The 17,964-nt window shown below is 42.8% G+C and overlaps 1 protein-coding gene across 10 annotated transcripts in view; it reads right to left on the bottom strand.

The window, feature by feature from the left end:
- The window catches only part of NTRK2 (neurotrophic receptor tyrosine kinase 2), a 322,822-nt gene that overhangs the window by 37,673 nt on the left and 267,185 nt on the right, over nucleotides 1-17,964 (bottom strand). For all 10 annotated transcript variants that reach the window (XM_060235418.1, XM_060235421.1, XM_060235426.1 and 7 more), the window contains one exon: nucleotides 9,010-9,244. In XM_060235418.1, the coding sequence (XP_060091401.1) occupies nucleotides 9,010-9,244 (235 nt within the window). The remainder of the gene's footprint in view (nucleotides 1-9,009; nucleotides 9,245-17,964) is intronic.

The raw sequence follows: 17,964 nt of genomic DNA, 5'->3' as shown, positions 1-17,964 counted from the left end.
ATTGCTCATTCTACTTGGAAAACATTTATTTATTTATTTATTACTTTACATTTATATCCCGCCCTCTCCGCAAGCGGACTCAGGGCGGCTCACATCATCATAAAAACAATCAATTCAATAAAACATATAAAACCATAATTTACTTATCAATTTAAAACTATTAGCGCTGTCTCAGTCCAATCTAGGCGGTATTGACTTCTGCCTATGCTCGCCAGCATTCTGTGGGATGTCCGGTGGCAGCCTATTTTCAATCAACCACAAAAGCCTGTTTAAACAGTTCGGTCTTACAGGCCCTGCGGAACGCCGACAAATCCCGCAGGGCCCTTATAGCTTCTGGGAGGGTGTTCCAGAGTTCTGGTGCTGCCACCAAGAAAGCCCTAGATCTTGTTATGCATAGCTTGGCTTCTTTTGGGCCAGGGGTAGACAGCAGATTTTTTGTCCCTGATCGCAGTGCTCTCTGGGGAATATATGGGGAAAGGCGGTCCCGTAGATAGGCAGGTCCCTGACCATATAGGGCTTTAAAGGTTAATACCAACACCTTGAAGCGAACTCGGAACACAACAGGCAACCAGTGCAGCTCTCTCAGCACTGGCTGAATGTGCTCCCGTCATGGTAGCCCCATTAACAGCCATGTCGCAGCGTTCTGCACTAGTTGTAGTCTCCGGGTTAGCATCAGGGGTAGCCCCATGTAGAAAGCATTACAGTGATCTATTCTTGAGGTGACCGTAGCATGGATTACCTTCGCTAAGTCGTTGCCCAACAAAGCCTAGAAACCCACCTCCTGGCAAATAAAACTGTGAAAACCCAAGGATTTAATAGAATCATAGAGTTGGAAGGGGCCTCCAGGATCATCTAGTCCAACGCCCTGCACAATGCAGGAAACTCACAAATACCTCCCCCTAAATTCACAGGATCTTCATTGCTGTCAGATGGCCATCTAGCCTCTGTTTAAAACCTCCAAGGAAGGAGAGCCCACCACCTCCTAAGGAAGCCTGTTCCACTGAGGAACCACTCTAATGGTCAGGAAGTTCTTCCTAATGTTGAGCCGGAAACTCTTTTGATTAATTTCAACCCATTGGTTCTGGATCTACCTTCTGGGGCCACAGAAAACAATTTCATACCATCCTCTATATGACAGCCCTTCAAATACTTGAAGATGATGATCATATCATCTCTCAGCCGCCTCCTCTTCAGCCTAACAGGCCCAGCTCCTTCAACCTTTCATCGTAGGACTTGGTCTCCAGACCCCTCTCTGTCACCCTCCTCTGGACCCATTCCAGCTTGTGTATATCCTTCTTAAAATGTGGTGTCCAAAACTGAACACAATACTCCAGGTGAGGTCTTACCAGAGCAAAGTAAAGCGATACCATCACTTCACATGATCTGGATACTATACTTCTGATGATACAGCCCAAAATTGCATTTACCTTTTTAGCCGTCACATCACACTGTTGACTCATGTTCCGCGTATGGTCCACTAAGATGCCTAGATCCTTTTCACACCTACTACTGCTAAGACAAATCTCCCCCATCCTATAATCATGCATTGGATTTTTCCTACCTAAATGCAGAACTTTACATTTATTCCTGTTAAAATTCATTTTATTGATTTTTGCCCAGTTTTCCAGCCTGTCAAGGTCGTCCTGGATCCTATTTCTGTCTTCTTCTGTGCTTGCAACCCCTCCCAATTTAGTATCATCTGCAAATTTAATAAGCATTCCCTCTGTTCCTTCATCCAAATCGTTTATAAAGATGTTGAACAAAACAGGTCCCAGGACAGATCCTTGAGGCACTCCACTTGTCACTCCTCTCCAAGAGGATGAGGAACCATTCACAAGCACTCTTTGGGTGCGATCTGTCAACCAGTTACAGATCCACCTAATGGTAAGAGGATACATACCACATTTTACCAACTTGTCAACAAGAATACTATGTGGAACCTTATCAAAAGCCATACTGAAATCAAGATAAACTATGTCTACAGCATTCCCCCAATCCAGCAAGGTAGTCACTTCCTCAAAAAAAGAGATCAGGTTAGTCTGACATGACTTGTTCTTGAGAAACCCATGCTGGATCTTAGTAATCACAGCCATTCTTTCTAAATGTTCCAGGACTGACTGTTTGATTATTTGTTCTAAAACTTTTCCAGGTATGGACATCAAGCTTACGGATCGGTAGTTACCCGGATCCTCCTTTTTCCCCTTCTTGAAGATGGGGACAACATTCGCTCACCTCCAATAATAATAGCCAGAGGTTCAGTGAAGGGGGAGCAGTGCTCTAATCAGCATGAAATTCAAACACAATTTAAACTAAGTCCTATAAATAGGCTGTAACCTTGCATAATGTCAAAAGAACTTATTAGAACAAAGTTCTGTTTAGGTTTTGTATGTATTGGACAGGGAAAGACCACTACAAGTTCTTTATATCTTGAACCTCAATTTGGGTTTTTAATTTTATTTTTTGCAGGGGAAGAGGCCCCTGTCATTTCATTACATGTTGGCTTTACTGCACTGGATAATTAAAGTACTTTTCCATCCTATCTGTACTATGATTACAGGCAGGCTCTAAACAAACAAACAATCAATGTTTGTGTAGCTAACACCATGCTGCAGCACAATATGCCAATTATCCAAAGGTTATCTCTCTCCACAGTCATCCCTGCAGCATCTCTTAATAGCTGAACCGCCACTGTGCAGAATATCATTAACAATCTGACAGAACACAAGAGGCACAGACCTCTTTTCACTGTAAACAGGCAAATGGCATATAATAATCATGAATGCAAATAAAAATCTCAACAAATTAATGAAGGCATCATGGAGTGCCAGGTTCTAATGCATTAATAAAGACAATTATGTTGACATCAGTAGCCACCACAATCTTTTCCACCATCCATGGTAAAGTTAGAGATATACAGACCAGGCATAGGAACAGCTGATAGAGCAGTCAGCAGCAGAGTATGTAATTAAATAGTAAGATGCAGGAGCTCCCTTTATATAGTTGCTGTTGATCCAAACCCACATTATCAAAATGGCAGTTCCTCCACTTGGGCAAAGGCCTGTTTATGCCAGGCACTGAGTAGGGAGAGTGGGACTCAGGTTGGCACCTGAGCTTGTGCAGTACCATTGGTCTGGGAATGGTCATCAAGGCTATAGGGAACAGAGGCTTTTGCTCAGGTTGTCAAGGTTTCCTGCCACACTGCCAGCCTGTGGATGCTTCATTGTCACAGTTCACAATGGACATTAGCAGGCTGCTAGTTTTAGAGTAGGGAAAGATTTTCGCTCATTGTAAGAGTCACTGGGACCCACAACTGTTTGGCCTCCCCCCACTTTTGCAATTTTTTGAGGACTCTAGTTTCACAACTGGCACTTGCATCAGGCACAAGGCCCTTTGCAGTAATCACCCACGAGGTGGTGGTAGGGGCTCTAGGTACCTTGAACTAGTCTAACAACTGGAACAGGGTTCCTACTCTGCCATGAAATGCTGAAGGGTGTGTGGACTCACATTAGATCTCCTTCCATCACCACTTTTGCTCACAAATTAACCAGCAGTTGGACTGGGCAACTTAAAATGAAAGTCCCCACCTTTATACATCGGATTAACAGAAATTGTGGTTAATATTTCTTCTCCATGCCCACCATACGCAATCAGCTTTGACTTTCTAGGATAGATTATTTCAGACTTCAGAAAACCCTTTCCATTTGATCTTATCTGCCAAAGAATTCATTAATATTTGCATTGGAACCCAACAAAAAATGCTGGAATTTGTTAGCCTTATTTTATTTGTTTATTTATGTTATATTTATATCCCGTCCATTCTGTACAGACTCAAGGTGGCTAACAGCATAAAATAGACAGTAAACAAAAGCAATATTAAAACAATAAAACAATTAGATAAATGGCAATGGTGCTACTTCAGGTGGATCATGCAATATTTTCTTTCTCACATGCACAGATCCTAGTCAGTTAGTAATAAAAGTGCGATGGATCCAGATGTGGTGGCAGCCCTCTCTCATTAGATGTTATATGCCATCCAAAACAGTTCAGTCTTGCAGGCCCTGCAGAACTGAGATAAATCTCGCAGGGCCCTGACAGCTTCTGGGAGGGTGTTCCAAAGTATTGGGGCCACAACCGAGAAGGTTCTTGCTCTGGTGGAGTTGAGCCTAGCCTCCTTTAGCCCAGGGACAGCCAAAAGATTTTGAGAGCTTGATCACAGTGCTCTCTGGGGAACATGTGGGGCAAGGCGGTAGGTCCTAGGCCATATAGGACTTTGAAGGTTAATACCAGGACCTTGAAACGGATTCCATACACAACAGGCAGCCAGTACAGTGCTCTCAGCACAGGCTGAATGTGCTCCTGATGGGGAAGCCCCATTAGTAGCCTGGCTGCAGCATTCTGCACCAACTGCAGCTTCTGAATCTGAGTCAAGGGCAGCCCCATGTAGAGAGTGTTACAGTAATCAATTCTTGAGGTGACTGAGGCGTGGATTGCTAAGTCGCTGCGCTCAAGGTAGGGGACCAACTGCCATGTTCACCAAAGGTGAAAAAAAGCAGCTCTGGCAGTGGCTGCTACTTGGGCCTCCATAGTTAAGGAGGACTCCAGAAGCACTCCCAAGCTCTTAACCCTCGACACTGGCATCAATGGTGCCCCATCGAAGGCTGATAGAGGGATCGCCCTTCCCGGGCCGCTGCGACTTAGATAGAGACTTTCCTGGATTCAGCTTTAGCCGGCTCAGCCTGAGCCATGATACCATGGCTTGCAGCGCCAGGTCCAAATTCTCCGGGCCCCAGCCGGACCAGCCATCCATCAATAGATGGAGCTGGGTGTCATTCGCATACTGATGACAACCCAGCCCATACCTCCTGACCATCTGGGCAAGGGGGCGCAAATAGATATTAAACAACATTGGGGGAAGAACTGCCCCCTAGGGCACCCCACAAATAAGTGAGTGCCTCTGGGACAGTATTTCCCCAGTCGCCATCCTTTGTTCCCAACCTTGGAGGAAAGAGGAGAGCCCTGTATCCCACGTAGGCAAGATGGCTAGACAGCAGCTGGTGGTCAACTGTATCGAATGCAGCCGACAGGTCTAATAGGAGCAGTACTGCTGAGCCGCCTTGATCCAGATGTCTCAGGAGGTCATCCATGAGCCTTCATAATTGTTATTCATAAATTGTGACTGTTGTCATGGAATATGCCTTGTACTCCTAGATTTATGAATCAAGGGAAAATCAGTAATTATCTGTTTTCAGGAAAAATTATCCGCGACTGTTGAGCTTTACCACATGAATCTTTCTATGATTTTACTAGACCACAGATTCACTGGGAATCATCTTAAAAGCATGACTAGAATTGACATAAAAGATGTGCTGGCTTGGAGGACAGAAAGGCAGAGTTGATTTCCTCTCTGTCCTCCAGTCAGCCAATCTGGTAAATCTGAAGTAGGCTGGTTGCACCTGATTGGTTACTGAGAAAAAGATGATGCTCAACTTGATAACCATTAGTCTGATCTAGCAGGACTTTTCTTATGTTCATATGTTTATCTTTTCAGTCATTCTTTCTCAGAACAACAAAGTTTAAGTAGGACTCATAAAATCCACGAAGTGAAGAGACTATGGATGGAAATTGGATGTCTATGGATGAGCCCGCTTCTGTGGGGAGGGCAGGATATAAACAGAACTAACTTACTAAATAAATAAATAAAAATTCTTGAAACTGCATATGTAAACCAATGAATGACAATACTTTTCTGTAGCAAAATCACACAGTTGTATACCAACCACTGATCTCTAGTCTGTGTTCAATCTTTTGATGTGATGTTATTTCTTAAATTGTAACAAAGAACTCAGCTAAAGTTCCAGAGGACAATATGTGACAGAAATCTAGTTCAGATGTCTACTAATTGCTATGCTTGGATCACTGAAGGAAGAAACAGACCATGCAAACCATAATAAAAAGTGTTTTTTGTGGTTCTTAATTAAAACAGCTGTGTGAAAATAAATACTGTTCTTATGTGTAACTTGCTTTGCCTTGCCACTAACCCTATGCAATAATTCACTTCTGAATGAAACAGTCTCTCTCAAACGATGCTTCTGCTCAAAATAGGTTCTGTCATATTATAGAATCACTCACTAAATAATGAGTGAGCAAACGACAGTTATACACCATGACCATAATGTCATATGCACACGACCTTCCATTTACATGTGATCAGAACCAACTACCCAACAAGGCATTACAATAACCACTGCAACTTGTCTCATTAAAGAAGTAACAATCAGTTTAAATAGAAACTTTTATCTTTGGCTAAGTCCTTAGTAAATTTTACAAATTCGCTCTTGAGTAATGACTTAATTTCTGCTCTACCAGTAGTTCATAATCCAAACAAATGCATGAGAATCAAATCATGTCATTACAGGAAAGTAGGAATTGTAAGACTGGTAAAGACAGCAAATACTAGCAGCGTGCAAGCTGCTACAAGGATGAACTACTTATTGTCACCTGTGATTTGGCCCTCTAACCAACTTTTTCTCAAATAAAATCTGGTCTCTCTTAAACTTGGGGATCTGGTATAGTGGCGGTATATTTTATGGCAACTTCATAAAATCAAACTTCACAAGATCAAGCTAATCATGCCTTAGGAGGCACCATGGCTCGGTGGCAAAGCAAATGCAGAAAGTCTCATGTTTAATCCTTGGTATCTTCAATTAAAGGATCTTGGGAAGCTAGGGTTGCTGGAGACCTCATAGAATCATAGAGTTGAAAGGGACCTCTAGGGTCATCTAGTCCAACCCCCTGCACAATACAGGAAACTCACAAACACCTCCCCCTAAATTCACAGGATCTTCATTGCTGTCAGATGGCCATCTAGCCTCCGTTTAAAAACCTCCAAGGAAGGAGAGCCCACCACCTACTGAGGAAGATTGTTCCACTGATGAACCACTGAGGAGGTCAGGAAGTTCTTCTTAATGTTAAGCCGGAAACTCTTTTGATTTAATTTCAACCCATTGGTTCTGGTCCTACCTTCCGGGGCCACAGAAAACAATTCCACGCCATCCTCTACATGACAGCCCTTCAAGTACTTGAAGGTGGTGATCATATCACCTCTAAGCCACCTCCTCTCCAGGCTAACAGGCCCAGCTCCTTCAACCTTTCTTTGTAGAACTTGGTCTCCACACGCCTCACCATCTTTGTTGCCCTCCTCTGGACCCATTCTAGCTTGACTATATCCTTCTTAAAATGTGGTGCCCAAAACTGAATACAATACTCCAGGTGAGGTCTTACCAGATCTGGACACTTTACTTAGGTGATCTGGACACTTTAGTTCTGTTGATACAGCCCAAAATTGCATTTGCCTTTTTAGCCACAACATCACACTATTGACTCATGTTCAGCGTATGCTCCACTGACCCCTAGATCCTTTTTGCACATACTACTGCTAAGACAAGTCTCCCGCATCCTATAATCATGCATTGGATTTTTCCTACCTAAATGCAGAACTTTACATTTATTCCTGTTAAAATTCCTTTTATTGATTTTAGCCCCGTTTTCCAGCCTGGCAAGGTCATCCTGGATCCTATTTCTGTCTTCTTCTGTGTTTGTAACTTCTCCCAATTTCGTATCATCTGCAAATTTAACAAGCATTCCCTCTATTCCTTCATCCAAATCATTTATAAAGATGTTGAACAAAACAGGTCCCAGGACAGATCCTTGAGGCACTGCACTTGTCACTCCTCTCCAAGATGATGAAGAACCATTCACAAGCATTCTTTGGGTGTGATCTGTCAACCAGTTACAGATCCACCTAACGGTAAGAGGTTCCAAACCACATTTTACCAACTTGTCAACAAGGATAGTATGTGGAACCTTATCAAAAGACCTTACTGAAATCAAGATCAAGCCACTGCCAGTCTGAGAAGACAATACTGACTTTGATGGACCAAAGGTCTGATTCAGTATAAGGCAGCTTCATATGTTCAAGATAAACTATGTCTACAGCATTCTCCTGATCCATTCTCCTGCTATTACAACTGCTCTCCAAGTGACAGACATCAGTTCACCTGGAAAAAGTGGGCACTTTGGAAGTTGGAGTCTATTGCATTTTGCCCCAAATCCCACTCTCCTCAGACTCAACCCCCAAAATATCCAGGTATTTCCCAACCCAGAGCTGGGAAGCCTATAGAAAGCAGGTATTGGGAAGGATCTTTCTCTGCCCGAGACTCTGGAGAGCCACTGCCAGTCAGAGTAGACAATTATGAGTTTGGTCTGGCTTAGGTCCTAAGAACATTAAATATAATAAAAGTTCTGCTGGATCAGATCAGTATTCTGTTTCTTACAGTGATTCTCTGGGAAGTCCACAAGCAAAGAAGAAAGGCAACTTCCCACCTCTGCTGTTTTCCCTCTGGGGTTCAGAAGAGCATTGAATACATAAGCTTCATTTTAGCAATTGTCGCTATAAGCCATCGGTATCCCCCATGAATTTATCTAGTCAACTGTTAAAGTCATTTAAGCCATTCTGTGTTTGTAAATTCCATGAGTACATTTATGCATTCTGTGATAAAGTACCTCCTTCAGTCTGTCCTACATCTACAGCCCAAAAGGACAGGAAATTTTTTTCAAAGGTTGTAAATTGAGAATAATCTGCCACAAGATAGATAATCACTAGCCAAGAACCTCTTTCTCAGGTTGCCAGCCTGCCAAGTAGCTTTCAGGCATGAGAAGAACCTTCTAATGAGAAAAACTCACAAGAGCCAACTAGTTTTGTGTATAAGAAACTAGTGTGCTACATCCAAATAGTGTTATATATGGTCAGCATACTATCTGAGACCATGGTAAACCAGCTTCTGCATGGAAATTCACAAGCTAATTCCCAGAGCCCAACCTTCATACCTTAAACTCATCTCTCTTACTTTTTCCTCCTTTATAAGTTCATAACAGAAGAATCTTTGCATTGTGAAAATGCCGTGACAGCAGATCAAAAACCATTGCTATTAAAAGAAACAAACTACTTACCCTGTAATAATCTGTGCTGTATACATCTCTTGACATTCCAAAATCCCCAATTTTCACCAACAAGTTTTCACCAACTAGACAATTCCGAGTGGCAAGGTCACGGTGCACAAAGTGTTGTGATGCCAAGTAAACCATGCCAGCTGCAATCTGCTGGGCAATATGCAACATCTGTGACTGGGTCAGCTCAGCTAGACGATTACCTTCAGCCATCAGAACAGCATCAGGTCCATGCGCCCTGCATTGAATATATGAAAATACAAGCAGATCCAATTATACATTTCCTAAAGATTAGAGATAGCTCTAGAAGAACTGAAAGAGAAAAAAGAATAACACATTTAGGGAGCAATCCTAAGCACTATTTCTAAATAACTTAGTATAGCAAATAAGCCCTATACTGGCAAATTAGCAAGATACACTGCTGCATTTCAAAGATAAGCTGATGTTTCTGGAGATACTCCAGTTACAAGACACATAGGTGCTATGTTATTGTGCCCCACCGTGAGCATAAAATTGGGTGCCACAAGGAGAGGGAGGGTCTTAATTATTATCCTAAGCCTTTCCAGTGACAATGCTGGCATAACTGGGGGGGGGGGGCCCTCTGAAGTCATGGATAATGGCTTAGCCTGCAGCCAAACTCAGCTCTCCTAAGCAATATATAAACTCCAGCCAGTACACTCATAACTTAGATGGCAGGGCATATAGCACAGGGCTTTAGCCTTGTAAGGCACACCTTAAGCATCCCTTGGTGACTGAAACTCTAGAGAAAGGACACTTCGCACAAAAGGAGGAGCCCTTTGCACAAACAAAGAGGAGAATAAACTATGTTGTAATATATTTCTAACACAACATCCTTAGAGATACTCCATCTCACGATGCAACACCCAACTGCATTCTTCATTCTTACACCTGGGGGTACAGTAGAATTGTCAATTCTAAGTTGGGAAATTCCTGGAGATTTGGGGCTGGAGCAGAGTTTGGGAAAGGGAAGGAACTCAGCAGTGATGTGATGCCCACACTCCAAAACTGCTGTTTTCTCCAAGGAAGCTTATGTCTATAGACTGGAGATCTCCAGGCCCCATCTGGAGGTTGGCAACTCTTAGGTGTAAAGACAAGGCACCCCTTAGAGAATCCCCTGCCTAAACCTTGGACCTGAGCAAACATTTCCCTAGGCTTCCCACAGGAACCTAGCCTATGTATTGCCTCAACCATACTTCCCTCACTGGTTGCCTGCAGTTAAGTATGTGCAGTGAAGAAAGGACCTTGCAGATATGCTGTCAGTAAAGCACCACAAGGTCAACAGAACCTCATGTCGGCATATCCTACCTGCAAGCAGGAAACACTGGCAGCACAGCACAGGCAACTTAAGAGATTACTAGTCACTCTACTCTTACTTCATCTATTGGTGGCCAAACATTTATGGTGCCTATTGCCTTGAAGGACCAGAGATCCATGGAACAATCCTGGCAAAACATGCTGAACACTTCCAATGCAACTCCCTACATGGGATGGTTAAGTATTGGCTTTAGTAGCTCTGCTGTGCCCCTATGAGGGTAGAAACTGCAAGAACACCATGAACAGGCTTCTGAAATCCAATTGCTCTTTTTCGCTACTGTGGAACATTGCACATGATTGTCCTAGGCCGCGGTCACACTCACCATTAAATCCATCCCTAACCTGTCGCTATTATACCCCACAGCTTTTTTACAACGAATTTCCTGATCAGACATCCCTCCATCCTTCAGTTCTAAGCAGCATTGGTCCCGTCGTTGGTTGATCAGAGGTTTCAACTGGACCTCATTTTTTGAGATGGCATTCCACACTCGCGCAAGCGCAGTACGTGGGATATCATACTTGGCTTTTTTTTTAAAAAAAAAGGTGCCAGAAAAGGTGGGCGATCTGTCCCCCCATTTAAACACCCCGCCATGGTGTTTAAATGGGGGGGGGGAGCATGGCAACTCTCTTTGTTGTCTCTCCGCCTGGCAGGGAGACAGCAAAGGTAGGGGATCTTCCTCCCCCCCATTTAAACACCCCGCTGCGGTGTTTAAATGGGGGGGAGCACGGCAACTTTCTTTGCTGTCTCTCTGCCTGGCGGGGAGATGGCAAAGGTGGGTCATCATTCTCCCCTGGCAGGGAGGCAGCAAAGGTGGGCGATCTGCCTCCCCCCCCCCAATTTAGGAAAGGTCCCCTGTGCAAGTACCAGTTGTTTTCGATTCTGGGGTGACGCTGCTTTCATAACGTTTTCACGGCAGACCTTTTACGGGGTGGTTTGCCATTGCCTTCCCCGGTCATTACACTTTCCCCCCCAGCAAGCTGGGTACATATTTTACCGACCTCGGAAGGTTGGAAGGCCGAGTCAACAATTGCTGGCACAATTATATCATTTTGGAGTGGGCTCTCGCAGGGAAGCGGATGTGAGCTTGCGATGAGTCGGCTACAATGGAGTGTTCAAACATAGAAAGTACGTGCGGGAGTCGTTGGAAGCATTCTTATTCCAGATTTAATGTACTATCAAAAAAGTCCGCGTCTGTCGTGGCAGTTTGGGACACGAACGAGCCAATGACCATTGCCAGATGCTGATGTTTGGACAACTGCATAAAATCCGACATGCATCTGGCTTTCATCCATGCCCATCTCGTCAGTTTATGTGTGTCTGACCTCGGCCCCAGTGTCTGTTTTGGGTTTTTGCAAGCAGCTGCCCTCCAAGGGAGAAGGCTGAAGTGGACTCCATTCACAGTGCAGCCTCAACTATTTGTTCAGCCTACAACACAGTAACATCCTCAGTGATGGGTGTGCTTCCAGTTGCCCTGCTGTGGGGTTGCCAACTCTCTTGTTCTAATCTGGTTCCTGCACCACAGCAAACCGCTTGTCACTTGTCTGACCACTACAGTGATCCAGGCAGCTCTATGGGCAATCCTGCAGTCTTTCAGTGCAGTTTTCAAAGGCATGGGAGCCTTCCTGGAATAAGAGAACTGGCAACACCATTAATCTGCCTTGCTTTTGGTATTCTTTTTGATACTGTTCAATATATGTGTACATTGTCTCGCTGCAGACATTCCGGTTTTGGTAGATAAGGACAGATTCCCATTCCCTATCCTTCAGAACAAAAAGTACTTCCAAAAATGGGACAATATTTCTACCTTTGTGTTGAAATACTGATGCCCAGTATTGAAGTTCTAGAGGCAGATGTGGCACACAATGTGGAAGCTGACTTAGGGCTGCAGGTTGTACTGTACTGTAAGGGTGGTGTTAGTGTTATTAAACATGCAGTCCATTGATGCATTTTGTTTATTTCCAAATGCTTCTTCCAAACTTTGTAAATTTTGCCAGCTTCAAAACTGTTAAAACAGAGGGTGTTTCTGACACGGCCAAACCAAGAGAAATAAAACTGATCGACACATTTGCTTTCACTGTATCTTGAGTGTCCTTGAAACATCAGCTCCATATTTGGGGCAGCCCCAGTACAAGCCCTAAGACAAACTTGACGTTATAAAGACAAATAAAAGTGTAAAGGAGCTGGATGTTACAAGTATGTTTGTTAGGGCGCTCAGTGTATGTTTATCACTCCATTTGGGAATTGCCCTCCCAATGCAACTGCCAAAATATTTTTATCAACTGACAGTCACAAATCTAAGAAGAGCTTTTACTAAGGCAAGAATGAATGCTCTTCCCTTGGTGGGTTTGGAGGGCAGATATAATAGAGTAACATACTCTAATAGAACATGCAGATGCTCGTGATAAAATTGAAACTATCAAACATATGATTATGGCATGCCCTATATTTAATGAATTGAGGGCTAATTTAGTTTAAGCCATACCATACCAAACCTTTAATGGCATAATAGATTCAGATAAAAATACACAGAATATAAAAATTTAAACATTGGAGATAAAATCAAAATAAAACCGAGCTTACAGATACATTCAAACATGGTCAGAATTAAATTTAAGGATGTCAGCCAGAAATTTTGCCACAGCCTCACTAACCACCCCCTCAGTATCACTCAATAAATAATAACAGGGTGGCAGAATAGACAAATCTGGAGAAAAAGAAAGCTTGCCAAATAAATCTTTACGGAGGTTATGGTAAAAAGAACAATCAAGCAATATATGCTGGATTGAGTCAGGGGTATTCGCTCCACAGGAGCAAAGTCTGTCGGCTAAAGGGACTCGCTGATATCTCCCTTGTAAAACTTTGGAGGGAAACGCGTTTAGTCTGGCCAACATAAATGCCCTGCGATGACTTGGAGTGGTTAGGTCTGATAGATAATTGGGCATTTTGCCACAAAAAGCATAAAGACCTAAGGAAGCTGGAGAGCAAGTATAAGGGAGAGTTGGCCGTAATTTCGTTTCCTCCAATTCCCACAGTCTCAGTTTAATACATCTGAAGATATATGACTCTTCAGAGGTAGAAAAATCATCTACCTCTAACCCCAATTGATTGAGTTTAGACAGAAGCACTGCTGTCCAGGACGAAATATATGGGTCTCTTTTCATACAATCAAGAAGGCTGTTGGGATCTGTTCTAAAATGAATTTTGAGCCAGAATTTAAACACTGCAATCCAGGCTTTTGTCTCCACCAAAGACTGACCCACTTCAGAGCAGAGAGCAAAGTAGGACACACATTTTGGCAAACCAAGAATTTGTCTAAAGAATGAGGCTTGAATGCCCTCCACTTTCCTGGTAAAAGCTGAGATCCATATAGGGATACCATAGAGGATTTGGGCAAGCGTTTTGGCTTTGAATACTTTAATAGCTGCTGGAACTAATTGGTTGCCCCTTGCAAAGAAAAACTGTTTAATTTGAGCAGCTGAACACTTAGCCAAGTTGATGGTGTTGTTACGATGTGAAACCCAGCTTAACTTGTGGTTAAAAGTGATCCCCAAGTATTTAAAATTTTTTGTTTGCTCGATTGTTGAATTGCCAATAAACCATCTCTGTGGGCCCCAGCAATTTGAAAAGACAACTACTTTAGATTTGGTATAATTGATAGTAAGTGAATTACAATTACAGTAGTCATAAAAGGCGTTCAAATACCTTTGCAGGCCCACTCTTGTACAAGAGAGGATGGTAGTGTCATCGGCATAAAGTAATAAGGGGACCGCTCGGCCTGCAAGTTTAGGCGGATGACCATTGATAGGGGTCAAAAATTGTGCCAGGTCAGTTAAAAATAAATTAAAAAGATGTGGGGCCAGCACACAACCTTGTTTTACCCCCTTTAACACTGGGATTTTACTAGTCAAGTCACCGCTAGAAGAAAATTTCACTTGGCAAAAGGTATTAGAATGAAGTTTCCTCAAGAGAAACAGCAAACGAGGGTCCATTCCCAGGTAACCTAGCTTGATCCATAGTTGGGCTCTATCTATTGAATCAAAAGCACCCTTCAAATCGATGAAGGCAGCATATAATTTTTTTGACCCGGTATGCATATATTTTTCAGCAAGGAAGGCCAGAGTGCAGCAGTGATCCATAGCAGATTTGCCTTTGGAGAAGCCAATCTGTTCAGGACCTATGATGTTGCCTAGGCGCATCCAGTCAGTTAATCGGAGTTCTAAATGTTTTGCATACAATTTGCCCACTATAGATAATAAACTAATGGGGCGGAAGTTTTCTGGTAACTCCAACCCCCCCTTTTTGTATATTGGGATAATTATAGAGTCAAGCCAAGAGTCAGGGATGGAGCCATGCAGATCGATAAAAGAGAACAATTTTGCAAGGGGCAAGAGCCACCAATCGGCAAACTTTGTGAATACCTCAGCGGGAAGGCCATCAGGGCCAGGTGCTTTACCCGCTTTTAAATCCTTCAATAACTCACTGATTTCCTCTAGAGTTACTGGAGGCCAGACCGGCATATCAGTAACTGAGGGGTTTGCTAAGATAGGAGGGGATACACATGGGGCAGCAAAAATGTTAGAGAAGTAATCAACCCATGTTTGCTCAGAGATATTTGGGTCAGTAACAGAATTGTTTTTTAGATTACCTGAAATGATTCTCCAGAAGGCCTTATTATCGTTAGATTTTATCGAGTGGTAAAGTTGGTCCCATTTATTCTGAAAGAAAGCTTTCTTTTTGGATGTAGTAAGCTCCAGGTAGGCTGTCTTGTAAGCAATGTAGGCCTTAATTTTTGATTGGTCTTTGGAGTGACAAGCCTCTTTAAAATGAGCTCTCAGTTCTTGTTTCCAAGCTAAACAATCTGTATCGAACCAGCTGGAGAAACTAGACCTAGACAAGATCACCGGTTTAGCTTTGGCACTACAATAATCAATTAATAATGAAAATCCTAAAAGGATTGAATCATCTGAATTGGAATTTATGATTGAATCCCTTAATCTGCATAGCGCTTCAGAGCCAAAGAGGGAAGAAAACTCCCTTTCTAGGGCCGGGGACCACTTGATTTTTTTTAGAACATTCTCAGGGGCCTTCATGGTTTGGGAAGGTGATACCATATTAACCTCCAGATCCAATCGTAGGGATAGAGTTAGGGGCAGGTGGTCACTTTCTGTGCGCGGATCGATGTAAAAGTTATCGATAGATGACAGAAGGTTGGGTGAGCCCACACAAAAATCTATCACACTGCAACCCCTTGTGGAAAAAAAAGTAAAGTCATTTGCAGCTGGAAATTTGGAGAGACCATTAAATATTATAACATTGTGCGCTATGCAGAATTCAATTAATCTAAGACCCGCCTTATTGGTTAAAGTATCTTTAGAACAACGGGGTAAACATAGTTGTAGTGGAGGGGATTCAACCGCTTCAAAGCCAAAATGAGAGATCCATTTCTGATTGTTACTGCCTATCCGAGCATTAAAATCACCAAAAATCATGAGCTGAGCAGTATGGAATTTCCTAGACAAAGACGTCACATAGTCAGAAAATTTCTCCCAGACAGCATCAAACTCCAGCTCACCATTAGAAGGGGCTAAATAAACATTAATCATGATTAGGGTCAGTGCTGGGGAGGACAGCAATAAAGCCTGGGCAATTGGCGGGCAAGGATCCAAGAGGATCACCTTAAATGGTAAGCTGGATTTCACCAAAGCAGCCATGCCTGCTTTACTGCGACCTTTAGAGTGAGATCTATAAGCGGGGAGATTAAAAACTTTAAAATCCGTCAGTCTAAAACTGTCTTCTGCCCATGTTTCCTGAAGGAAGACACAATCAAAGGATTTCAAAAAGTCCAAAAAATCTGAGTCATTCGCTTTACTCTTCCACCCAGCAATGTTCCAGGAGATGATGTGGATCTTCCTTGTGGCTTCCCTAGCTGGTAGTCAATCGATAATGGATATCCTTTCTAGAATTTAGTTAATTTAATTTTCTTAAAATATGAAATTGCTAAATGTGCGAGCCCAGGTGTCATGGCTTCCATTGGATACAAATGATCATGTCACCCTCTCAGTGGCAAAATCAAAGATGCAATAATCAAATATAAGAGAAATAATACTGAGTAACGTATTTTAAAATAATTTTTGGTTCTAACTTCTCCTTAAGGCGATAGCTGTATGAGCAGTACTAGATAGATAATAGGTAGACAGACAGACAGACAGACATAGACAAACTTGATGAGAATGACAAGTATTGCGATGTAATTCCTGTTTTGCTGTTAACTTTGAGATCCATTGGCCTGCAGGACAATCTTTGTGACCATCTGGGAGGGATGTTCAGGTCAACTTCATCCTCTTATTTCCTTCTGACTCCTAGGACCCTAGGCAAAGGCTACCAAGAAAGATTCTGGATGGGGGTGATATACTGGGATGTTTGAGTCCCTTATCATTTGGGCCTTGCAGCATGTGATGCAGTGATAAGTTAGCCTCAACGGTATTTCCATTTTGCAGGCAATCTAGAAATTTGTTTTCAAAACAAAATTCTAATCAGTTTGCAGACAAACCAAATTAGTATAAGTTTACTTCTAGTTCTGTATTTTGTGTCTGCAGAATATAATGGATTCCCGCACCCCCAAGGAACTTGAACAGCAAAGGAAAAGGAAAAATGCCATAGGATGTCACTGATCAATAAGCCCAAAAGCTGAAATCTAAAAACAAGAGCAGATGATGATGATGATGATGATGATATTGGATTTATATCCTGCCCTATACTCTGAATCTCAGAGTCTCAGCGGTCACAATTTCCTCTACCTCCCCCCCCCCCCCCGGCAACAACAGATATCCTGTAAGGTAGGTGGGACTGAGAGAGCTCTCACAGCAGCTGCCCTTTCAAGGACAACCTCTAAGAGAGCTATGGCTGACCCAAGGCTATTCCAGCAGGTGCAAGTGGAGGAGTGGGGAATCAAACCTGGTTCTTCCAGATAAGAGTCCGCACACTCAACCACTACTCCAAACTGGCAGGCAGGTTTACAGGGGTGACCTCAGCCTGTTATCACTTCTAGGTTCTGAGCCGCAAATAGAAGCCTTTTCACATTGTAAAGTCACAGGGACATGGGAACATTTTGAAAACAAAGCTGAGATTTGTCAGGATTTTAAGAGCAACATGTGGCCAGTGTCAGATCTTATGGATAGAAGCAATGAACTGGTTTGCTATAGGTCATACGCATGCTTTTCACGTGGCTGTCATATGGCTGAATGTCCAGGCAGAGAGCATACTGTTAAGTATGCAGATGCAATGATGCACTGCATTAAATATGCTAGTTTTCAATACAGCATCATTTCATGGCAGACAAATGGTACAAGTACTCTTGCAACCGTGAAGATAAATTGTAATTCTCCTGCTAATAAGTCACTGACAGATTAATTATACCAAAGCCAAAGTAATGGTCTTTAGACAAAGGCCTCATAAATTTAAGTGAATTACAGAGGGCACCCCGGTAGACCAATGTAGCACCCCCAAAACCAAAGTATCTTGGGTAACCATTAGAGAAACCCTTCTTGGAGGGCTCAGATCTATGGTTTTAAGAACTATAGGTGCTATTCTGAAATTTTATAACACAGAGGGAGGTTTCTTGA

The sequence above is a fragment of the Heteronotia binoei genome, chromosome 4, assembly GCF_032191835.1.
Source record: "Heteronotia binoei isolate CCM8104 ecotype False Entrance Well chromosome 4, APGP_CSIRO_Hbin_v1, whole genome shotgun sequence".
NCBI lineage: Eukaryota > Metazoa > Chordata > Lepidosauria > Squamata > Gekkonidae > Heteronotia > Heteronotia binoei.
The sequence above is the reverse complement of the archived record's forward strand: the minus strand, read 5'-3'. Positions and strand labels throughout refer to the sequence as shown.